The sequence below is a fragment of the Pongo pygmaeus genome, chromosome 19 (genome assembly GCF_028885625.2).
Source record: "Pongo pygmaeus isolate AG05252 chromosome 19, NHGRI_mPonPyg2-v2.0_pri, whole genome shotgun sequence".
In the NCBI taxonomy this organism is placed as follows: domain Eukaryota; kingdom Metazoa; phylum Chordata; class Mammalia; order Primates; family Hominidae; genus Pongo; species Pongo pygmaeus.
Genome location: NC_072392.2, coordinates 12,095,815 through 12,122,173, shown reverse-complemented (window position 1 = coordinate 12,122,173; position 26,359 = coordinate 12,095,815). Strand labels below are relative to the sequence as shown.

The following is a 26,359-nucleotide window of genomic DNA, read 5'->3' as shown; positions in this document are numbered from 1 at the left end:
TACGTATTTGTGTGGTTTTGAGTAAATTTCTTAATCTTGAGTTCTAATTTGATTGTGTTGTGGTCTGAAAGACTGCTGTTATGATTTCAGCTATTTTAATAGCATTTGCTGAGGAGTGTTTTACTTTTGATTATGTGATCAATTTTAGAGTGACTGCCATGTGATGTGGAGAACAACGTATGTTCTGTTTTTTTGGGTGGAGAGTTCTGTACACATCTATCAGGTCCACTTGATCCAGAGCTAAGTTCAGGTCCTGAATATTGTTGTTAATTTTCTGTCTCAATTGTCTGTCTAATATTGCCAGTGGGGTGTTAAAGTCTCCCACTAGTAATGTGTGAGTTTAAGTCTCTTTTTATGTCTCCAAGAATTTGCTTTATGGATCTGGGTGTTCCTGTATTGGGTGCATATATATTTAGGATAGTTAGCTCTTCTTGTTGAATTGAACCCTTTACCATTATATAATGCCCTTGTCTTTTTTATCTTTGTTGGTTTAAAGTCTGTTTTGTCAGAAACTAGGATTGCAACCCCTGCTTCTTTCTGTTTTCCATTTGCTTGGTAAATTTTCCTCCATACTTTTATTTTGAGCCTATGTATGTCTTTGCATGAGAGATGTGTCTCTTGAAGACAGCCTATTGATGAGTCTTGGCTGTTTATCCAGCTTGCCATTCTGTGTCTTTTAATTGGAGCATTTAGCCTATTTACATTTAAGATAAGTGTTGTTAGTTGTGAATTTGGTCCTGTCATCCTAATGCTAGCTGGTTACTTTGCAGATTTGTTTATGTGGTTGCTTCATAGTGTCACTGGTCTCTGTACTTTAGTGTGTTTTTGTAGTAGGTGGTAACAGTTTTTCCTTTCCATATTTAGTGCTTTCTTCAGGATCTCTTGCAAGGCAGGCCGGTTGGTGATGAATTCCCTCATCATTTGTTTGTCTGAAAAAGATCTTTTTTCTCCTTCACTTATGAAGCTTAATTTGGCTAAATATGAAATATTGAGTTGGAAATTCTTTAAGAATGTTGAATATTGGCTCCCAATTTCTTCTGGCTTAGGGTTTCCACTGAGAGGTCTACTGTTAGTCTGATGGGCTTCCCTTTGTAGGTGACCTGGACTTTCTCTCTGGCTGCCCTTAACATTTTTTCTTCATTTTGACCTTAGAGAATCTGTTAATTATGTTTCTTGGAGATGACCTTCTCACAGCGTATCTTATTGGGGTTCTCTGCATTTCCTGAATTTGAATGTTGGCCTGTCTTGCTAAGTTGGGAAAGCTCTCCTGGATGATATCCTGAAGTATGTTTTCCAACTTGGCTCCATTCTCCCCCTCTCTTTTAGGTACTCCAATCAGTCATTGGTTCAGTCTCTTTAAATAATCTCCTATTTCTCAGAGATTTTGTTCATTAATTTTCACTCTTTTTTTCTCTCTTTTTGTCTGCCTATTTCAGAAAAATGGTCTTCAAACTCTGAGACTCTTTCCTCCACTTGGTCTATTCTGCTATTGACACTGGTGATTGCATTGCAAAGTTCTCGTATTGTGTTTTTCAGCTCCTTCAGGTCAGTTATGTTCCTCTCAAAACTGGCTATTCTGGGTATCAGCTCCTGTATTGTTTTATCGTGATTCTTAGGTACTTTGCATTGGGTTACAACATGCTCCTTTAGCTCAGCAAAGTTCATTATTACCCACCTCTGAAGGCTACCTCTGTCAATTCAGCCATCTCAGCCTCAGCCCCGTTCTGTGCCCTTGCTGGAGAGGCGTTGTGGTCATTTGGAGGAGAAGAGGCACTATAGCTTTGAGTTTTCAGTGTTTTTGTGTTGATTCTTTCTCATCTTTGTGGACTTATCTACCTTTGATTGTTGAGGTTGCTGACCTTTGAATGGCATCTTTGTGGGGTCTTTTGTGTTGATGTTGTTGTTTTCTGTTTTTCTTTTAACAGTCAGGCTACTCTTCCATAGGACTGCTGCAGTTTGCTGGGGGCTTGCTCCAGACCCTAGTTGCCTCAGTTTTTCCCCATACCTGGAGGTATCACCAGTGAAGGTTATGAAACAGCAAAGATGGTAGCCTGCTCCTTCCTCTGGAAGCTCTGTCCCAATTGAACAGTGACCTGTTGTCAGCCTGAACGCTCCTGTAGAAGGTGTCTGGAGACCCCTGTTGGGAGGTCTCAGCCAGTCAGGAGGAATGGGATCAGGAACTCACTTAAAGAAACCATCTGGCTGCTTTTTGGTAGAGCAGGTGTGCTGTGTTGGGGGGACTCTTCCTTGCCCAGACCACTTGGACTCTCTAAAGCCATCAGGCTGGAACAGCTGAGTTGATCAATCTGCAGAGATGGTGGCTGCCCCTCCCCCTGGATCTCCATCCCAGGAAGGGATCAGAGCTCTGTCCATATAACCCTGGCTAAAGTGGCTGACGTTCCTGCAAGGAGGCCCCACCCAGTGAGGAGAAATGAATTGCGGTCCCACTGAAAGAAGCAGTCTAGCCACAATCTGGCAAAGCAGGTGTGCTGTATTGTGGGGGACCCTTACTCATCTGGACCATTTGGATTCTCCAAAGCCATCAGGCTGAAATGGCTGAGTCAACCAAACTGCAGAGATGGCGGCTCTCCCTCCGTTCAGGGAACATGGTCCCAACTCAGGCAGACTCCAGCCTGTTGCCATTGGTGGGCTGGAATTCCAAGCCAGTGGGTCTTAACTTGTGAGGTGCTGTGGAAGTTGGACTCACAGAATGATGCTGCTGGGCTCCCTGGATTCAGCCCCTTTCCCCGGGGTATGTACAAATGGGTTTCTGACCTTGCCAGGGATCCTGGGGACAACGAACGTAAAACTCCTGAGTCTCTGTGTGTGTGCCTGAGTGGCCAGTCTGCCAGAACTCCACACAGCTCTGTGTATTGAACCCAAGGCCTTGGTGGCCTGGGCTCATGAGCAGGTCTCCTGATCCATGGATTGCAGAGATCCATGGGAGAAGCATGATTTCCCAGGCAGGGTCACACATTCACTCATTGCTTCCCTTGGCTGGGGATTGGGGTTCCTTTGGCTCTGTGCCACTCCTGGGTGGGCCATTGCCTCACCCTTCTTTCCTCAGTTCTTCGTGGGTTGAGTTGTTTGCCTAGTCAGTCACAATGTGAGAACCTGGCAATTTCAGTTAAGGGGCTGAATTCACTCATCGCTTTCATTCCTCTCCCTGAGTGCCATGGACTGCAGCTGCTTTAAACAGCCATCTTGGCCTCTCTCTGTGTTTGTGATTTTTGACTGTGAGCTATTCATTTCCCTTTGAACCTTACCTGTAGTACTCTTTGAGGCCTGAATTGAAGGAGAGTTTCTCAGAAGATAATTTTTATTTGCTTCTATCGGCCACCTACATACTACCAACCTAGGTCCATTTAAATTCTCTGGTTGAGGGTTTTGAACCACAGAGATAGTGAATTTAACCATGAACCCACATGGAAGTTGACTTGTGGTTATGGATTCTTGGAAATTTCCTCCAACATACGCCAAGATGAAGGCAAAGATGTTTCAATTCATCTCCAACAGATTTTCGTTGGAGATGAATTGAAAGTTTATTTTCCTATTTTACACTTTGCATGGAGCCCTTTGGGGTCTCAACTTTATTGGAGGATTTCCTGTTAGATATCCCTCAAAGCTCAAGGTTCCCAGCGTTCAGCAGAAACTTTCAGCATGAAAGACCTACTTGTTGGCACTTGGTTAGGTAAGTTTCAAAGAAAGGCCCTGACATCTTCAGACACAAAAGTTGATCTAGCAAATTCTTAACTTTTTTCTGTCCTCAATTGAAGCAACTCTTCATGCTTTGGAAATGGATTTACTTTCTAGAAAAAAGTAAAAGCAGGTTGGAATTCACAGTCCATGCTTCTATTTATATAGGAGCTTGACAGAGTCCTTATTTTTATGCCAGCTCAGAAAAGCATTTAAAAATAAATATTTTTATTTTGTAATTGCCAGTGTAGTTACTCCAATTGGGAGTATAGTTAATACTATATAACCTAGCATTGTCAGAAATGGAACACACTAGTACTTTCTTAATGGCTACTGACAATTGACTACTTTTGTTTACACAATACCTAAAATTTGATTGCTAACCTTTGACTGTGTGGTAGGATAGCCCCAATTACAAGCCATATTCACTTTGCATTTAACACAAGTATGCCATGGATACATTAATCCAATTTATTTTGCATTCTAGGGAAAAATCATCTAAGCTAAATAGAATAAAATACCATCTTCAACAAATGTGATAAAATCAGGTGTATGTGGACTTTCTAACAGAAAATCAGTATCATAATGTGACAGCCTAGGCTGACTAGAGGACTGGATCATAAATATGACTAAGACTGACTTCAAATTACCAACAAGTAAGGAAAGGTATGAATGACCATAACTCAACATGATCAAATGTAACATAAATATATGTAGAAATACGTATTCTGTTCTCCTGAGCTCAAAGAACAGACTTGGGAAAGGGTTCCTAAAATGTCTGACATTAACCTAAGGTCTTAAAAGATGAGTAGGTGCTTTCAAAAGGCAAGTTAAAAAAAAAAAAAAAAAAAAGAATTCCAGACAAAAGGAACCAGCTTATGCAACAAGAAGGCATAAAAGAGCAAAGCAGATTTGGTAAACCATGAAAGGTTATGAATGGTGCAACAGATGGTATAAAACAACTCAAACCACTCAAACCAGAAAACATTATTCCAGGCTTCTTTACCCCGCACTTTTGATTGGGAACCAATAAAGTATCTCGTAAAATTCTCTTTTCTCCATTCCCAATTCTACCACTTTACCTCTCTTTTTACATTTTTTGCCTAAAATATTACAAGTTTTCTAATTGGTGTCTAAGTCTTCCCACTTCCATTTTAGGCTAGTCACTGAAATGAATTGTCTAAAATACAAACCAGATCAAACCATCTCCTTGCTTAAAATCCCATATGGCTCACCAGCACTTAAGAGATAAAGTTCAACATTATTGGCACAATGCACCATTTCCTATATGACTGTCTACACCTTTTCAGATTCATGCCCTATTCCTTTTTTCACATTTAACAGGAATTTTTATTAGATTTTTTTTTATTTCAATAGGTTTTTGGGGAACAGGTGGTGGTTGGTTACATGAGTAAGTTCTTTAGTGGTGGTTTGTGAGATTCTGGTGCACCCATCACCCAAGCAGTATACACTGTACCCAGTGTGTAGTCTTTTATCCCTCACCCTACTCCCATCTTTTCCCCTTTCCTCTGAGTCCCCGAAGTCCATTGTATCATTCTTATGCCTTTGCATCCTCATAGCCTAGTTCTTACTTATGAGTGAGAACATATGATGTTTGGTTTTCCATTCCTGAGTTACTTCACTTAGAATGATGGTCTCCAATTCCATCCAGGTTGTTGCAAATGCCATTACTTCATTCCTTTTTATGACTGAGTAGTATTCCATGGCATATACACACCACAATTTCTTTATCCACTCATTGATTATCATGCCCTATTCTTGATCCTTCTAGATTCCTCCTTGGCTGTGAAATAGTGGGCAAGTTACCAATCACAGTGAGCCCATTTCCTCGTCTTTAAGATGAAGATAATAAGTCCTACCTATGTATGTACCTACACTACATCTAAAACCATGAGTTTGGCCTTCATTTTGCATATCCCAGGGATTAATAATTAAGGAATTTACGCAGAAGAACATGATGAGAGTCGTACTTTAGAAAGGCTAAGGACAGTAGTGGGGATGGGTCCAAAGGGAGCAAAACCAGAGGTGAGGAATGAATGGATAGTGGCAATGGAAATAGACAGGAATAAAATGAACTAGAGAAAATTAAGAAACATAATCAAAGAACTTGGTCCCTAATTAGAAGTGGAAGGTGAAAGAGAAAGGACCTATCAGAAAGCAAGTTTTAAAGAAAGGCCCTGACACCTTCAGGAACAAAAACTGATCCTAACAAGTTCTTAACATTTTCTGCTTCTGAATGAAACTATTGTTCATGATTTGAAAATGAATTTACTTTCTACAAACAGACAAAAGTGGGTTGAGATCAAGTCTTATGAACTAAGTAAAAAATTAAACTCTGAAATACCATTTAGGATTAAAAGTGAGCAGACGATCAGTAATGTTGCTTCTAATCATGTGCTAAAGGCAATTTTCCAAAGGAAAATGGTTCCAGGGGTTAGAATAAGTGTAGCTGGCAGGAATCATATGTAAGTAACAAGCTTTTACTTTTAAACCTTGTAATTCATCGTCAAACAAGAAGCACAGTTTCATAAAAATCCTAACAAGCCAGGTGTGGTGGCTCACGCCTGTAATCCCAGCACTTTGGGAGGCCGAGGAGAGTGGATTACTTGAGGCTAGGAGTTTGAGAGCAGCCTGGCCGACATGGTGAAACCCCATCTCTACTAAAAATACAAAAAATGAGCCAAGAGTGGTGGTAGGTGCCTGTAATCCCAGCTACTTAGGAGGCTGAGGCAGGAGAATTGCTTGAACCTGGGAGGCAGAGGCTGCAGTGAGCCAAGATCGTGCCACTGCGCTCCAGCCTGGGCAAAAGAGTGAGACCCTGTCACATACACAAAAAGAATCCTAATAAGCCATCAAGAGACCTGAGCTCTATATACCCTCTTGATGTATTACCCTAGGCAAATTACCTAATTATTTAGTACTGTTACCCATGTGTAGGACTGAAGCAACAGAATACCCTTCCTATCTCCTTGAAGAGTGGTGTTCACATTAAATTTGTGTAAGAATTAGGAAAAACTGGAAGTCTTAATACTGTTCTTTAGCAAAATGCATATGTAGATAGAAATTTCAAATGCAGACAGAAATTTGATTCATTATGCATTACAATTACTGAATTGTGACTATATGCTATATGGGTTAACGAGTTTTAAATAGCAGAACTACATTTTACATTTAAGATGTATAAATACATTTTGGCATATCAAAAAAACAAAACAAAATGTTATCAAAAGCAGATACTGAACCACTATCCTTATGATTTCAAGATTTGAGATGAGAATTTCTGGATATTCACGTATCGAAAAGATGGGAAGAACTACGATATAAAGATAACTTCAGTCTGTACTAAATTACCAGAAGACAAGCTGTTTCCCGTTCTACAGGTGTTCCTTCTATGATGTTGTCTAGTGTCAATTTTCCATGATGTGGTTCTTACAGTTCATCCTAAGAGTTATTACTGTGGATTACATTTTCCCTCAACCACTTAATGAGGTATTTAAAACCAAGCCAGTACGTTTAAGACCAAGACTTTAGATTCTCTGTCCGTCACATCCCAAGCAATAAGCCCAGGAGCAATAGATGTGACTGGTGCAGACAGCCCTGCATAAGAGATGGAGTTACATAATCACTACACATTGCCAAGACAATAAGCCCAGGTGCAATGGATGTGACTGGTGCAGACAACCCTGCACAAGAGATGGAGACACATAATCACTACACACTGCCAAGACAAGTAACAAGTGTCCCAACGTTACTTTTAAGACCTTATGTGTCCTTTCTCTATCCTCCTGCAGCTAAGACAGTTGGATCGAATCATTTAGGGAGGTCGGGCATGCTGGCTCTTTGTAATCCCAGCACTTTGGGAGGGCGAGGCAGGTGAATCGCCTGAAGTCAGGAGTTCAAGACCAGCCTGGCCAACGTGGCGAAACCACATCTCTATTAAAAATACAAGAAAAAAATTAGCTGGGTGTAGTGGCAGGCGCCTGTAATCCCAGCTACTTGGGAGGCTGAGGCAGGAGAATCGCTTGAACCTGGGAGGCAGAGGTTGCAGTGTGCCAAGATTACGCCATTGCACTCCAGCCTGGGCGACAAGAGTGGGACTCCATCTCAAAAAAAGAAAAGAAAAGAAAAAAAATTACCCGCGTGTGGTGGTGTGCACCTGCAATCCCAACTACTCAGGAGGCTGAGGCAGAATTGCTTGAACTCGGGAGGCAGAGGTTGCAGAGCCAAGATCGTGCCATTGCATTCCAGCCTGGGCAACAAGAGCAAAACTGTCTCAAAAAATAAAAAATAAATAAAATAAATGAAAGGGCACTTTACTCATTCTCAGTGATTGCCACATTAACATTATCAAGCTAATGGTGACGTTCAGTCCATGACACTGAATTCTCAGGTGTTGCACTTAAGAATTATAACCTAGAGTTCCTCTAATTAATTCTAAGGTAATTACACAGTTGCCTTTGTATGGATCACTTTGTATGTAAGCCCCACTATGGCCCCCAGAACCTCTGCCTTCAACTCATTTCCAAAACAACAAACCAGGCCCTGGTCAGGTTTATGAACAGAGTATCCTCAACTGTATTCATTCTTCTACTTCTCAACTCCACAACACTTCAATAGCAGTGTTTTTAAATTAATGTAACTTCTTAGGGTACGTGTTATGGCCTTGAATTTGAATCTCAGCTCTGCTCCCTACTGTTATTTGAGCCAGAACTTCACTTCTCCGGACCTTGGTTTTCTTATATCTAAAAGGAGATACAGCCACTTGATTTTAGTGGGATGCATTTGGAATCAAATGAGATGAACAAATACAAGGCAGTGTCCTATGAAACACGGAGTGTGTAGTCTATCTCTCATGCCAGTATTGAAATCCAATGGGTACGCTTTCCCTTAGCAGCTGAGGCTTAGCTAGAGAGGCCAGAATTCCTGCTTTCACACCCCTCTCAGGGGAATGTTTGATACCACATGTGGCTCTGTAATAGTATCTCAGGTACAGTTAGGAGCAGGCACAAGGGTAAGGTGCTGAATCACCATAATATCAATGAATCTGTTATCTGATCAATCACTGGTAGGAGGCAGAGTACAGCAGATACATTCAGTGCTGGAGCCGCAAAGTGCTTTTCTCCAACAGTTTTCAGGCTCCCATGGCTTTTTGTTCACTTCCATTGTCCTCTCATCCATAAACCTCCCACGTCTGACCCCCAGAGGTCTTTTACCCACAATCCTCCCTACCCTTCTAAGGTAACAGTGAGTGATTCCAACCCTGTATCTAACCTGACATCTAATGCTCACCTGGCAGCTGTAGCACCAAGAGCAGAGAGCATGGCTGGAAACCATACACGGGGCCCAGATAGACTTACAAGTTGTACCTCTCCACCATGACACAGGTTGAAGAACTGTATCCACTTCCTTTAGCATTAAGAAAGCTGGGGCAGGTCAGGACAACAAACAAAGAAACTCAAGAGACTGTGACACCTGTTCAAGCAAAGCTGTGCTTAACAGATACATCTGTGGTTTCAAGAAGGATAAGCAAAAAGGGTAGCCATGGGAAGGAAGAAGAAAAAGAAAGCAGCCATAAAACACTTCCAAAAGGAGGTCATTTTCCCCGGTGTGAAATGCACAGATAATTTAATGTAATTTACTTTAAGATTTTCCCCTCTCAGGGTCTGATTTCAGAAAATCAAATTACAAAGTCATCATCACATCCTAGATTTATTACGACTGACCCGCAGGCAAAAGGATAGAACTATCACATAAACACTTGGATTCCATGTATATATCTTAAATAGAGGAGGAATTCAAACAAGAATACAGGATAAAATATTCCAAAGCTCCAAGAAGCAGTTATGTTACTGAGCTCCATTTTTTACAGACAAATAAGGCAATATCCCTGCACATTAGCTTTTTGATAATTTTTATACATTTTTCTATGGTACAAGAGAAAAATAACCAGAGCTCACAATGTACAGTTCTTACACTATTTTCACAGTTTGTGAACACTATACACCCTTTTGTTTTAATAAAGATACACTGTAATAAACTCCTTGCCCTTAAGTTTATAGTTTATAATAATCTATGATTAATACACTAAAATTGCCTTTTTATGTGGTCATCCACACAATAGAACGGTCAGATTAGCTCCTGGACAGTCAGAATTGCTTTTATCTCCATTTGCATAACGGCAAAGTGACCCTATGCTGAGCCAGACGGGAAGTTGACAGCAGAGAAACAGATTCCTCTTGAGTCCCCGGGAGCAATGGAGGATGATGGCTTGCTGTAGTCGAAGGGAGACATAAAGCAATGTCTCCTTTCAGAACAGTGGGAAGTCTAAAGTTTAGGATACCGTGGGGGAGAAGATAGGGAAATGAGGCAAGTAGATCAAAGAGATAATCACTTTTGAATTCTGCAATTTACAGGGATGTGACTTTAAACAGCACCATTCTCCCTTTATTGTTTGATAGTATTTATGACTGTCACTCTGAGAGGAGATACAGCAATACCTGCCACGATTTGGTTCTCTAATGGCATCACCTGCATCTCAGGCCATGACTGTTTTATATTCCAGTGTGCTTGAACCACTCCCAGTGCTGCTTCACTGTCATACAAAGCCTAAGGTTCAGTGCCAGGGAAGCCCAAGCAAAACCTAATAAGAACCTGGCTAATGGGTAAGTGAAGAAGCACAAGATACTTAAATGGCCTCTTTTAACAGTGCTGAGGGTTTTGTTTTGCTTTTTGTATTTTTTTCCAGTAGAATTCCAATGCCAAGAAATGGTGGTGGACTACGAGAGGTTCCAGCAGGAGATGAACGTAAAGGCTGCCGTTTCAGATCCTCATCTGGTCCAATGTGTCTCTAGAAAAGATGCCTCTTTATCACCTACCACATCGGCTGGGCCCCACTATTCTTAGCCTTTTAAACACTAGCGAATATGAGAGATTTGGGGCTAAAAATCCTTGGTAAGGAACATCCCTGCTAACTGTAAAGGTTTTTTGATATAGAAAAAAGGCAAAATATTGGATTAAGCGAAAGTCACATAGCAACAACAGACCACAGGGGAAGGGAAAGAGATTCGGAAACTGAACACCTGGACCAGTGATGGCAAGAAGCAAACAACTGAGATTTGGTCTTTTGCTGCCTACTAGAAATCTTTATCTAATCAATCAAGGCACATTGCTACTAGCTACTTCTCCCTGTTAGTGAGTTATGATGGCTAAAGTATCAGGCTTGGGACCAAGGGGAAATATATAGCTGCTACAAGTTGTTCCAGATAAAATACTAGAATTAAAAACATCTGTAAACTTTGCCTTCTGTACTGTTTTCTTCTTTCAGTCCTGGTGGTTTGTGGCAGGTGGAACATCAAGTTGGCAGCACACCGAATTCTGAGAATGAAAAATTCTTAGGATCAGCACCTTCTTTGACAAGTGGCAGACTCCTGAGTCTTCCCAATGAAAAGTAGGACTGGTAAAGGAGAAAAGAACACATTCTGTCCTGTCTCAATATTTTAATGTTCACCTCTTTGAACGCAACATGGTTTTTGGTAAAGATAAATTCATTCTAATTTAACATGATATTTCAAACAGGAAATTTGGCTGAGCACATCGATCCCCAAACATCAACTGTAACTGTAAAGCAACAGAATATCACATCAGTAATCTATTGCACTTGGTGAAGAAAGTAAATTCCTCCTTTGTCTCCCAGCTCCAGAAGGCAATGTGTCTCGTTGGCTGTGCAAGCTCTTCTCACTCAAGCCCGAGTTTCTATGTTCAGACATAGTACATCCATCACTGTGTCCTTCCAGGATTTGGAAGTCTGACAAAACACCATTCCAGTAGCTGCATCTCCAGGTTTTGAGTCTAGAAATGAGATGTGATCTAATCACAGTCAACAACTTGATCGTACTGACTTCCACATTTCATGAATATGTTCATCACAAAAGAGCAGGATGAGGTCTCTCTGACCAACACTAACACTGTGTGATCAATCAGGTATTACAAGGATGCACGTTCTAGGTGACAGGAGTATACAGACATGATGGAAACGAACACCAATCTTATTGCACATGGTGTCTGGGCGAGCAATAAAAACACTGTGATACGGGATGAAAATTCTTTACGTCTTGCTTCCTCTCAGCCCTTTTTTCTAGAGTCTGATGTAGCAGCGATATCAATCGACATACATGGGAGAGCTGGGAGTAGCTGGCATTTGATCCAGGATTTTACAAACATAGCATGCGACCTCAACGGCACGTTCTTCATACATCAAAATAAAGGGATGTTTCTGCAAGAAAATTGAAAACAAAAAAGTCAAAAGTCTGTAGGACAGCCCAAACTGAACATTTTCCAATTTCTATAGAACATAGAACTCCAGGCTCCCAACCACAGATAGCTGTGAAATACCGCAACACTACAAGTTCAGAGAGGCGAGTATAGCCTTTATTCCATGCAGATATGCTAATGGGCATGCCTAGAGAGAGGATACGTGGTAATGATTTGAAGGTGCCACTTTGGCAGTGAGGTCTGGAAACTTATCTGTATACCAGGGAGTGTTTGTTGAGGAAGACTGCCAAGTTGTCACTCAGCACAAAACACAGCTGGAGCCTCCACCACACCATCTAAGAGCTAAGAAGAATGACGCCAATACCAGTCGCTATTCCTCTTGGGACACCAATATAAATCTCAACCTCCATTTCTCCCATATACAACAAGGAGGACCTTTTCACAAAAAGGTCACAATCCTTTTGACCTCTTCTTTTGACCTTTTAAGAAAAAGGTTGTAATCCTTTTGACCAAAAGAGGCCCAAGAGAAATTTGCCCCAGGAGCTTCTTCCCTGTACTCTCCAGAGCCAGGGTCCCAGTATCTGCTTCACTAACCCACCTTTCAAAACTCCATCTCTAGCAACAGTTTTCTTTTACAGCTTAAGTATGTTGACTAGATATTTTTAGTCATTGGTGGACTGCGATATCGTAAGTTTGTCACAACATCCTTGAAGAGCTAGTAGTTAAATGTGACAAACAAATGGATCTTTTCTTAAAATATTCCCACATTATTAGATCACAATACTTTCTCCCGGCCCTACCAATGCCACACCCAGTAGACTGCTTAAAACACCCAACTTCCATGGGATGAATGAGAACTTTCAAAGAAATGGGAATAGGCTATAAGATGTAAATTTGCGTGAGTTTTTATAAAGGCAGAATAAACACAAACTTTTCACTAATTTTTTTCTTATGGCTGAATCCCATATAAATAGACTATGCAGTGGAAAATGGCTTCTTAAAGTGAAAGTCAGAATTCTTTGGGGGTAATTTTTATAACATGTTAAGACCAAAATTTTCCATGAGAATTTAGCTAGTATTAGTAGAAAAATTATAACTACAAATTTTCTCTTTCCAAATCTTTGTTTAAAAACATTAACAAAAAAAACACTCAATAAAGTTGAGATGTTGGTTTATGACAGACAGGACCGCTGCTTGCTTAGTGGACCAGCATGTTAAGATTGAGATGTTCGTTTATGACAGACAGGCCCGCTGCTTGCTTAGTGGACCAGCATGTTAAGATTGAGATGTTTGTTTATGACAGACAGGCCCGCTGCTTGCTTAGTGGACCAGCATGTTAAGATTGAGATGTTGGTTTATGACAGACAGGCCCGCTGCTTGCTCAGTGGACCAGCATGTTAAGATTGAGATGTTGGTTTATGACAGACAGGCCCGCTGCTTGCTCAGTGGACCAGCATGTTAAGATTGAGATGTTGGTTTATGACAGACAGGCCCGCTGCTTGCTTAGTGGACCAGCATGTTAAGATTGAGATGTTGGTTTATGACAGACAGGCCCGCTGCTTGCTTAGTGGACCAGCATGTTAAGATTGAGATGTTCATTTATGACAGACAGGCCCGCTGCTTGCTTAGTGGACCAGCATGTTAAGATTGAGATGTTCGTTTATGACACACAGGCCCGCTGCTTGCTTAGTGGACCAGCATGTTAAGATTGAGATGTTGGTTTATGACTGACAGGCTCGCTGCTTGCTTAGTGGACCAGCATGTTAAGATTGAGATGTTGGTTTATGACACACAGGCCCGCTGCTTGCTTAGTGGACCAGCATGTTAAGATTGAGATGTTGGTTTATAACAGACAGGCCCGCTGCTTGCTTAGTGGACCAGCATGTTAAGATTGAGATGTTGGTTTATGACAGACAGGCCCGCTGCTTGCTTAGTGGACCAGCATGTTAAGATTGAGATGTTGGTTTATGACAGACAGGCCCGCTGCTTGCTTAGTGGACCAGCATGTTAAGATTGAGATGTTGGTTTATGACTGACAGGCCCGCTGCTTGCTTAGTGGACCAGCATGTTAAGATTGAGATGTTCGTTTATGACAGACAGGCCCGCTGCTTGCTTAGTGGACCAGCATGTTAAGAGAGTTCCGGGGTGAGGATGTACCTACAATCCCCACAGTCCCACACTCACCAGAAGCTCTTTATACTTTGGCCTTTTGGATTCATCCTTCGTAAGGCTAAAATAACATAAAAATAACATTATTAAAATGTAGATTCATTTGCCTAAGTATTTTTCTTTTCACAGATGAAATATTACAAAGAATGATATAGTTCTTTCCTTCAGATCCAAAGTAACAACACAGACAGCCTGCTAAACACAGTAAAGGCACATACAAAAAATTATGACAATCTATAATCTGAAGATTGATCTCTAGGATAGTCAGTGTAGGATGATTAGTTAAAAATTAGAAAAAATATTAATTCTTGAAAATTGACTAAATATGGCATAGCTACACAGAATACTACAGTTAAATATATAAATGTTTTATAAGTATAAAATTACTTGTGTACATATATGCTTTCCTAAATGTAAATAAATAAGTAGACAGATATTTATGCAGATACTACCCAAGAGAAACCAGCAATCAAGTAATTCTGGGAGATAAATTATACATACATTCTTATCAATTTATCCTTTTTAAAAAGTTATACTCTTTATCTCAATATGTTCTTTGATCCAAAAGTTTAAAACAATGTAACTTCGCTAAAGACTATATCAGTATATAAAAATGTCTGCTCTGTTGACATTTTCTCCTTGAATTCTACCTTGCCTAATTAAAGCTGCCAAAAGTATTTTCATTTTGTTTATATTTACCTCATCTATCTTGGCTCATATCTTAATCACCATTCCCTTCCAACCTCAATTAATATTTTACTATCAAACATGAATTAATATGGGTAACACAGTTCACCTCTTTCTAAACTCATTGCTGTTTTCCGTATCCCACACCTTCTGTAATGGATACTGCAATGTGCTATGTAGATTCCCTCTTTAAGAAAGAAGGACTTATTTTTCCACTGTGGGGCATACTGCCTGCAGACAACCCTTTACTATTGGCCTCTTCAGGATTACCACAGCTAAAGAGAGCCACCTTAGCCCTCCTAGGACAGTCCATCTCTAATGACTGATCCACAAAAGTGAATAAAAATCCAAGACCCTCATTCCAAGGCAGATCAACACAGAGTTGGCTGAGGCCTTCACTGACACGGCACTGCAACTCAACTTTTCTGCCCAATCTCGTTTCCTTCTCATTGGTAGTGTTGATCCCAAGATCACTACCTAGTCAACTTCCTACACTCTTATCTCTGTCTCAAAAGCCTGCTTTCCAGGTATCCAACCTGTGATATCCTTCTTCTGGGTTAACTTTTCTTCTTGGTCAAGTACAGTTGGCCCTTGAGCAACACAGATTTGAACTGTACAAATCCAGTTATACGTGGATTTTTCTTCTGCCTCTGCCACCCGAGATAGCAAGACCAACTCCTCCTCTTCTCCTCAGTCTATTCAATGTGAAGGATGAAGATCTTTATGATGATCCACTTCCACTTAATGAATAATAAATTTTCTCTTCCTTATGATTTTCTTAATAACATTTTCTTTTCTCTAGCTTACTTCATTATAGTAATACAGTATATAATACATATACAAAATATATGTTAACTGACTATGTTATCAGTAGGGCTTCTGGTTGACAGTAGGCTATTTGTTAGCAGTCAAGTTTTGGGGGTAATCAAAAGTTATATGCGGATTTTTGACTGTACAGGGGGTCAGCATCCCTAACCTCCACACCATTCAAGGATCAAAACAGTCTATGAATTGTAAGTGCTCAGTCTTCCCATTCCTAAAAATGTCTGTATTTCTTCCTTATTGTGAATATTTGAGTGCCTGAGTCTAAAACTTCAGGACCAGGCTGACAATTATTTTCCCTCAGTACTCTGGTGCTGTGACTCCACTTTTTCCTGCAACTATTGTGGCTGGGAACAAATCTGCTGTCAGTCTTATCAATCCTTAACAGATAATCTGTTTTCTCTTCCTGATATTGCTCGGAAATTTTGTTTCAGTGCATAAATGATGATAAACAAAGGTATAAATTTAAAGGTAAATTTATACCTTTGTTTATCATCATTTATGCATTGAAGCAAAATTGCAGAATATCAATTAAAATTTACTTTTAAATTTATATTTAAATTTACCTTTAAGCTTATACCTTTGTTTATCCTACATGATAAAGAGACTTCACTTTCAATCTGAAAACCCATACTAAATCAGTTCTCAAATGTTTTCTTTCCCCTATGATCTCTGTAAACATTGCTTCTCCACTTTCAGAGTTGCCTTCTCTATTTCCATTACATGCATCTTAGAACCTCTTACTCCGCAATCTGTTCTGATTATTTACTGCTTTTCATATAATCTGTGTCATGCTGGGGGAACTTCTTAGCTCCACTTTCTATTTCCCTAATTTTGTCTTCAATTATTTCCAGTCTAGAGAACATCAAGTCTGTTGTGTCTTTTATATCAACAGCTATGATTTTTCCATTTCCAAGACTTCTATTTCGAACTGCTTCATTTATTTCTTCCTCAGTTTTAATTGAATTTATACCTTTATTTCCTTGAGCATCCTAAATATACTGATTTTCTTTTACAGCATATTTCAGACAATTTCATAAATCTATTTCAACTTAAAGTAAGTTTCTGTTCCATTTTGTTAAATGCTTTCTTAGCATTACACTTCAGTATTCAGGAATTTTGATTTGCAGACTCATTTTGAAATAACATGCTTACCCTCCACGCATATCCATTCATTTGTTCAACATATGTCTGAGTGCCCTACTAATTACTATGAACTGAACTGGGAGCCAGGGATACACACATTGAGCAGTTTTACAGTTGCCTTTACTTCACAGGGCCACCACTATCAAACAGGGTCCTGTAATGGACCTTTCAAGTTCCACTCCTATGGTGGTATTAGGACAATTACAGTTCTAGTCCTCTGGTTGCAAAACCAGTATCTAAAGCCTTGTCATTGTGTAGTACCATAGCTTGCTTAAAGCTGTGGCCCAGGAAGTAACTGACATCATTTTTTTCATTCTCCAGAATGAAAAATGACCTGGAATACAGCAAGTCCATGGCGTCAGATCTACACAGCATTTTGTAAGTATTTTTGTTGCATTTTTCACCCACACAGATGTTTGCTTTCTTTGTAAAGCTGCCATACCTTTCTGGTTTTGTGTTTTTCTATTTCATCTACTGGAGCAGAAAATTATGTCAGTGTATAAACTTATGATGCTATTTGGGTGGAAATCTTTAACTATTAACATTGACTGTCTTCTGTTTCTGAATTACAGCTGACATTAATAATCTGTTATCAATAATTATATTAGCTCCCCTTAAACTATCTAATAAGGTAGCCATTAGCAAAATTAGTTCCAATAAAAAATGCATTTCCTTAGTTACATTAGCCACATTTCAAGTGCCAGCAGCTACCACACTAGACAGAGCAGATTATAGGACATTTCCATCATCTCAAAAAGTTCTGTTGGGAGAGCTTCAGCTCTATCTTCTAGTTCATTAATCTCTCTTCAATGATATCTAATCTGCTGAATCCAGCTATTGTTTTAATTTATGCTTTTTATTTCTAGAAGTTCTATTTGGTTCTTTATAAATGTGTTACCTGCTTGTATTTCTAAGCTGCCTCTTTTTCTTTAAACTTAAATTTTTTTTAGTTTCCTTTCATTCCAATATTTGAAGCCTTTGCAGATCTATTCCTACTATCCATTGTTTCTGATTCTCATTTCTTTTGTGAATGTTGAGATTTTTTTGTGGACTACATATTCCACTTGACTTCATTTTTTGGAATCATTTAGTCCTAGGCTGAATGATTTGCTTTTGCTTCTGCCCATCAACTGGGTGCAAGAGGAGCATATCTTTCCAACCAGGGACTTTGAAAAGTAATTTTTCTTAAAATTAAATTCTCTAAGTATTTTTACCATATTCAATATGAATTTAGATGGCAAATCTACATTTGCTTGGGTTATCTTTTTTTAATTTACTTTGACTCTTCCTTCTCTCCCATAATCTCCCTCCCTGAATTTCAGTCAACTTCAGAGCTCCATGGATTCCTCAGTTTTGCAGCAAATTCTTTTACATTTTAAGAGGGACTTTAGGTGGGGCACGGTGGTTCACCCCTGTAATGCCAGAACTTTGGGAGGCTGAGGCAGGCAGATCACCTGAGGTCAGGGGTTCAAGACTAGCGTGGCCAACGTGGCGAAACCCTGTCTGTACTAAAAATACAAAAATTAGCTGGGCGTGGTGGTGCATGCCTATAGTCCCAGCTACTCAGGAAGCTGAGACAGGAGAATCGCTGGAACCTGGGAGGTGGAAGCTGCAGTAAGCCAAGATCAGGCCACTGCACTCCAGCCTGTGCGACAGAGCCAGACTCTGTCCTAAACAAATAAATGGCACTTTAAAATACGTATCCAGGCCAGGTACAGTGGCGCACACCTGTAATCCCAATACTCCGGGAAGCCAAGGAAGGAGGATTGCTTAAGCCTAGGAGTTTAAGACCAATCAGGGTAACACAGTGAAATCCAGTCTCTACAAAAATTTTTTTAAGAAATTAGCCAGGTGGGCCAGGCGCGGTGGCTCACATCTGTAATCCCGGCACTTTGGGAGACCGAGGTGGGCGGATCACCTGAGGTCGAGAGCTGACCAACATGGAGAAACCCCAGCTCTACTAAAAATACAAAATTAGCCAGGTGTGGTGGTGCATGCCTGTAATCCAGCTACTCTGGAGGCTGAGGCAGGAGAATCGCTTGAAACCAGGAGGTTGAGGTTGCGGTGAGCTGAGATCATGCCATTGCACTCCAGTCTGGGCAACAAGAGCAAAAGTCCGTCTCAAAAAAAAACAAAAAACAAAAAAACAGAAATTAGCCAGGTGTAGTGGCACATTCCTGTAGTCCCAGCTACCAGCTACTTGGGGGGCTGAGATGGGAGGATTGCTTGAGCCTGGGAAGTTGAGGTTGCAGTAAGCTGCGATCATGCCACTGCACTCCAGTCTGGGTGACAGAGTGAGTGAGACCCTATCTCAAAATAAATAAAATAAAATGCTTATCCAGCATTTTAGTAGTTTCAGTGCAAGTGCTGTCCAAGATATCTAATGCACCAAAGTAATGTGAAGTGACCACATTCATCCTGTTATAGCTGTTTCTCTGCTCCTCAGGTATTGCTGACTTGGTGTTTTGTGTACATTTGTGTGCATGTGTTTTAACTGAAAACCGGTCAAGTCTTATCTTTTCTCAGAATACACCTAGATGTGGCTTCCCTCTACTCTCTTGTTTAATTTGGTCTGGTATTTTAAGAACTTGAGTTATTCTTCAAGTAGAAGGAATTTTAATTTTAATTCTTTGTCTACAATCAGTTAAATAGAATATTTTGGATTTTTCTTCTCTCTTACCGTTTACCTCATGTTCATCTTTTTATCCCTTTATTCTTAAAGATTAACTAAAGGGTGTTACTTACAGATCTGGTTAACCTGCAATACTCAATCTGCTGTGTGCCACCATTTTCCCCCATTCAGTTCAGGAATCATGTTTACTATCTGAAGATAACGTTTCTGGAATTCAAATTATTCCCTCCTTATAATTTTTTACCTTAATTTTTTTTCTGTGACATTTTAAAGGAAATATTTGTTTATATTTCTTAGATAGGTACAATTCTCCGAATCACTGAATGTTTTCATCTGTTGGTGATTTTTCTTTATCACAGTTAATCTCAGCTATGGATTCAGGTAACTCTGAGAAACAGGTGGAGAGCCATCATTGCAGCATCATCACCTACTACAGGGATTTATTTTTTGCATTTGCTCTAACAGCGTGCACTGTGTTCCCTCCCTCTAACCAACACAGGCGTTGCCGTTAGAAGTTATTTCAGCAAAGCTTGAGCTTTTCTTTACAGGCCTTGCCTGCTAAGAGAAAGGCAGGAGTAGATACTACCACACTGTCCCAGCTGCCTGTGAGATCTAGCACAGAAGGCATTTCCTCAAGACATTTCAGGATCGAGCTTTACTTCCTAATTAGCTGTCCCACAAGTTGCCTCTTCTTCCAGGTCTGCTGCCCAAGCTACAGAGTTGTATATGGGTCTTATATCCTCCTAGTGACTTTTTATATTCCCCTCTGCACACGATAAATTTTGGATTAGGCAATCCTCCCTGAATTCAGTCTTACCCACATCCAGAGTTTCACAAAAATTCCTCAAGGATAACATTTTTTTTTTCCCCAGGACAAATAAAGAATTTTTCCCCTTAAAAAATATTCTATTGGTGATTTCAATAGATAGTTAAGTTGGGAAACAGTTTAAAATATGGGCTGAGATCTGAGGAGAGCAAAATCACTTGGTGACCACTGAACAGGCCCTAGAGACAAAAACTCCTTATCTGAGGAATTTAGAAGGGAGCAAAAACCACCCGATGACTATCAAACAGGCAATCTGGAAGCAAAATTCCTTATCTGGGGAAAATCAGAAGTAATTAAACTTCCCAGCCTGGCGCAGTGGCTCATGCCTGTAATCCCAGCACTTTGGGAGGCCGAGGCGGGCGGATTACTTGAGGTCAGCAGTTCAAGACCAGCCTGGCCAATGTGGTGAAACCCCATCTCTATTAAACATACATAAATTAGCCAGGCATGGTGGCATGAGCCTGTAGTCCCAGCTACTTAGAAGGCTGAGGCAGGAGAATCGCTTGAACCTGTGAGGCAGAGGTTGCAGTGAGCTGAGATCGCGCCACTGCACTCCAGCCTGGGTGACAGAGCAAGGCTCCATATTAAAAACAACAACAACAACAACAACAAAACCCAAGAAGTAATCAGACTTCCCTATTATCTAAAGCAGGCATTGGTTCCAGATTTTTTCCCCAAAAAAACTTTATAAGTAACTAGAATTTCTATACATCTCCAGAATGCCATGTCGAAATTCACTGTGCAACACTTGCTGACATTAAGGAACCAAAATTACTACAAATGTAATCATTTATTGTGACTTACATGGCTAATATGGTCCAAATTACCCTCAAGCTTTAAGGTCTATAAATACCCCTAAGGAAAAATCCACTGTAGCACGCTCAGCACCCTTCTGCACTCTTCTGCAGCATTCTTTCTTTCTAACAAACTTTCCTTTTTCAAACCTATACTGTTGTCTGTAAATTCTTTTTATCAACCCATGAGTAGACCATTTCCCAATGCCGAGGGCTCAGACATCTCAGTCGGCAAGGTCTTCCTTTTGAACCATTAAGTCTTATCCTTTTTTTTTTTTCCTTAGGAAAACTTTTAATTGAAGCAGACATACAGAAAACACAACTCCTAAGTGCAGAACTAAAATAAAAGTAACAATATTCTGACTTCTAATACCTTATATTGTTTGCTTTTAACTTTCATATAGAAATAGAACCATACATGCTGCTTTCTGTCTTCTTTCACTCAACATCATTCGTGAGATTTACTGAAGTTGCTGAGTGAAGCAATGGTTCTATCTTCCCTGATACTATACACTGCTGTATACATAATGCTACAACTTATTATCTGTTCTACTGTGGAGAGAGTTTCTAACTGTAGGTTATAAATGTGCTTTTCTGGACATTCTTATATATGTCTTTTAGTGTATTTATGTCCACACTTTTCTTGGGTATACAGTTAGAACTTGAATTGCTGAACCATGGTGTATACAACAACCATACTAGATCAGCTATACTGGATACTGCTTGTTTTTCAAAGGAACTGTACTAATTTATACTCCTACAAGTTATGTATGAGACTTCCAGTTGCTTCAGATCCTCACCAATACTTGGTACCGTCAGTATTTCAAACTGTGGTCATTCTGGTAATTATAGTGGTATTTCACTGTAGTTCTGACCTGCATGTCCCCTGATTACTAATAGTGCAGAATGAATGCAGTAAACTGAATATGTTTACTGGCCTCCTGAATATCATCTTTTAAGTGCGTTTCAAGTATTTTGCTATTTTTGGTTGTTATTTTTCGTAAGTGTTTTACATTTTTAAGTATTCTTTACATATTCTGTGTAAAAGTCCTTTATCGAATATAGGTATGAAAAATATCTCCTCCTACTGTGTGGCTTGGCATGTCATTCAGTGCTGTCTTTTAATCAATAGAAGTTCTTAATTTTAATGAAATCCAATTTTTTTAATCAACCTTTCTCTTAGGTTTGGCTACTTTCTACGTTCTGTTTCAAAAATCTTTACCCAAACGTAATGAAACATTCTCCCATATTATCCTGTATGTGCTTTTAATTTACGTAACTGAAGAAATTCAGTTTGGCAGAAACCATTCAAGCAGAGGGAAGTCATGAGAAATGTGGCCAGAGCGGGCCGAGCCCAGGGGCTCATGCCTGTAATCCCAGCACTCTGGGAGGTCGAGGCGGGTGGATCACGAGGTCAGAAGTTCGAGACCAGCCTGGCCAACATGGTGAAAACTGTCTCTACTAAAAAAAAAAAAAAAAAAAAAAAAAAAAAAAAAAAAAAAAAATTAGCTGGGTGTGGTGGCAGGTGCCTGTAATCCCAGCAGTACTCAGGAAGCTGAGGCAGAAGAATCGTTTGAACCCAGGAGGTGGAGGCTGCAGTGAGCCGAGACCGCGTCATTACACTCCAGCCTGGGCAACTGAGACTCCATCTCCAAAAAACAAGAAAAAAAAAAAAAAAAAGAAATGTGGCCAGAGCAATAAACTAAGTCCAGATCATAATGGGTTCTGAAAGCCTAAATTAATTAATTTTAAGGACAAGAGGAAGTCTCTAGAATAATATTTCTCAGTATTTTTTTCATTATTTATCCTCCCCATCATGAAACTTAAATATGATAGATATAGTGCATATCTGTTTATATTCTATGGCCCTTTGGAGGACTAAAAACCATGATACAATCTAAGATTTTCATTTCTCCAAAATCAATTTTTGCCTCCTTAGGGTCAATATCACCCTGTTAAGAACGCATACTTTAGACAGAGAAGTAACATGATCAGATATATATCATTAAAAATACAACTCTAATAAAAAGGGGAATAATTTGGAACAAGGCAATATTGGATTATAAGAAAATCAATATTGGATTATGAGAAATCTGAATGATCCAGGTTAGAGATTACAGGCAATGTCCAAGACAAAGAGTGGCAGAAAGAATGGACAAATGTGGAGAGCTAATATGAGCATATTATGAACATAAGTACACTTCAATGTAGACCTTAATGATTTGCAATGACATGGAACTATGAACCTACTCAGGAAAAACAATGGGACTCCAATGTCTAAAACTGTCACTCTATTATGGCATCAAGGGAAACAGAAATAAACATGTACAAGTACCAACACATACAGAACAAAACCAATAAAGAGATCAAGGAATTAAAAAGAAACCCTGATGGAAGGTTCAGAGGTGATCATTTTAGATACTATACTCTATGACTTACACAGATTATTTTAAGCAAATATGTCATAAAAATGAAATACATAAGATGATCACATTTATGCAATTATATATACTATCCATACTGTGTGCAAATTAATACATAATTGATTGTTTTTTAAAAGGAGGAAGCAGCCAATTTGAGTCATCCTTATATCCTTCTTCTACCTAGAAAATCTTGAAGTATTCCTCTCCCCTCTGAAAAACCAACACAAAAGTAGAATTTGTTACAGAAGATGAAAGAGACTTAAAAACTATAGTCAAACAAATATTTTTTAATTTTTCATACAAAGGAGGGCAATGTTAGACCCTGATATAAGTCTATAAGACCTAAAATGAGTAGAGAGAAACCACATTCTTAGCAGGAAAAAATTATGAGAAACCAAAAGGTATTTTCAGGAATAAACAGAAGATACACAAAATACTCTGAGGTTTTTTTGTTCATAGCATGTCTTATATTTAAATCATGTTGGATAAACAAAATAAATGTCAAAAATATTCAAATGATAACACAAAAAGATTTTATTTAAAAGAAACTAAAACAGTATAAAGCATGATTATATTACTGCCGTATCTGCATATGTTTATTCTTAGGTGCTACATATACACAAACACACAACAAACTATTAAAAAGGTAGACAAACAACAACAGGTGTGGGGTTCACATCTTCCTTGGAGTAAGGTTTCAGAGAGCAAACATATATAGTTCTACCAACTACACTTTGCGTGTGGATGTGACCCTACTACATATAACCAACTGTTTTCTATGTAATGTCAGAACAGAGATCCAACCCTGAAAGTCTGATCTGGCAAGGTCTTGATTCAGTAAATGCTTCCAGGTGATTTTGGTGCAATTGCATTGTGAGAACCACATTAGAGTAAGATGATCAGTCTCACCTAGAAGTTTAACCTGGTATTTCTTGTACCAGGTACTGGAAGTCTGGAGACAGCAGCTTCTCCACCACTCATGGCTGTTTTTCACCAATACCTGAGTAGCAGAATAAGAAGGTGATGCCTCTCCCAGCTAGCTGTAACTTTCCATACAGCCACAGTGATCCAGAGTCCCAGCTTGAAAAGCAGGGTGATGTGACCAAGGGTCCCCTTCCTCCATGTAAAGTACCAATGCTGCTAAGACCAAGTAAATCTCACTATTCTCACCACGCGTGTTCGACCATTCATAAATCAGGTACTCACCACAAGTTGACAAAGTTGATGAAACTCGGGGAGAATTCCCTTTCCTCAGAATTACTCAGCTGCGGAGGATCTCCTTTCACGACTTGTGTTAGTTGATCAAATACACTATTCCACTTTGGATAAGGAAATCGGCCCGTGGCCAACTCATACTAAAGAGAACAAAGAGGAAAGAGCAAAATACACCAGGCATCATTTACTACTCCCCACTGGAATGGCCACAAAGAAATCTAAACTACAAGCAAAACTCTTGTAAAGCCTTGAATTAAACACAGGTTAGCTTGGAGAGGAATCTTCAGAATCATAAAGGCTAAGTAGAAGTTATATTTAGAAATCAGGATAATATAGAGAATTCTGAATCAACCAAATTCAAGGACTTGGAATACATGGGAACACAAAACTTAAGCCTAGACAATGTCCCTACAATGCATGCTCCAGGGCAGCCTCTGGTTCTGACTTCTTTATAAGAAAGTCTGGAAGACTGGTTTTATAACGATTTCAGTATAGAGTATGCACAATTTGTAGCCATCTTACAGGAAGGCCTTGGTCCGTAATAGTGGTTAGATTCCTTTTTAAGGCAAAAGAACATCCAACAAACAAAAGCCTAATCTGAGCTTGGAGGAAACAATGTGCAAATCCTGCTCTACAGCTATTCTGCAGATACTACAATTTCAACCACAACCAGATTTTACAAGTAGTGAAGAAATAAAGTCAGGGTCAAACCCTGCACCCTGAAGCCCCAATAAAGGGCTCAAGACAGTACCTCTAAGCCACACCAGAAGAGATCTGAAGAGTCTTACGTATGTCCCAATCCTATCAAGGGTCAAAAAAAAATATTCTCTAATAACCAATGAATCATACTCTCATCTATCTCCCTTTCTGTCCTGAAAAATAGTGAAAACCTACAAATTAGGCCGGGCGCGGTGGCTCACGCCTGTAATCCCGGCACTTTGGGAGGCTGAGGCGGGTGGATCAGGAGGTCAGGAGATAGAGACCATCCTGGCTAACACCGTGAAACCCCGTCTCTACTAAATATACAAAAAATTAGCTGGGCGTGGTGGCAGGCGCCTGTAGTCCCAGCTATTCAGGAGGCTGAGGCAGGGGAATGGCATGAACCCAGGACGCAGTTTGCAGTGAGCCGAGATTGCGCCACTGCACTCCAGCCTGGGGGACAGAGAGAGACTCCATCTCAAAAAAAAATCTACACATTTTGCTTTTTCCAAGAAACGTATTTAAATCTGCACCATGGCATAATGAATCCCATTCTACATGCACTGACAGGTGACTGATACATGAGGATGAGGCTCCAAACATATTACAGAGGAAGATGGCATACATGAAGAGAGAGAGAACTCTCAGAACACTGATTCCGTTTCCTCCCTAAAGGATGCCTCTGTCAGCTCACTGTTGTTTCTAATTACACACATGTGTGCACAAAAGTAAGCAGGCATGCATGCATACACACACAGAAAAATGTATTCCATTAGCTGAAGTTTCTTTTTGTTAAAATTATAAATGCTTTTCAAGACATAAACCTTCCTGGTAATTCACAGAATTAGGAATAACTTCATTAGATTCCTTCTTGTGTTTTAATAATAGAAGGAAAAGTTGGCTGCATATCGTAAAATAAAGGACTTAGGATCTTAGAAATTAATTTCATACATTTCAT

The 26,359-nt window shown here is 39.7% G+C and overlaps 1 protein-coding gene across 2 annotated transcripts in view; it reads right to left on the bottom strand.

The window, feature by feature from the left end:
• Positions 1–9,410: 9,410 nt before the first annotated feature.
• The window catches only part of MAP2K4 (mitogen-activated protein kinase kinase 4), a 121,040-nt gene continuing 104,091 nt past the window's right edge, over positions 9,411–26,359 (bottom strand). For both annotated transcript variants that reach the window (XM_054456258.2, XM_063656187.1), the window contains 3 exons: positions 24,694–24,842; positions 14,173–14,218; positions 9,411–11,989 (listed from right to left, as the gene is read on the bottom strand). In XM_054456258.2, coding sequence (XP_054312233.1) covers positions 11,876–11,989; positions 14,173–14,218; positions 24,694–24,842 — 309 coding nt within the window. In that variant the 3' untranslated portion in view covers positions 9,411–11,875. The remainder of the gene's footprint in view (positions 11,990–14,172; positions 14,219–24,693; positions 24,843–26,359) is intronic.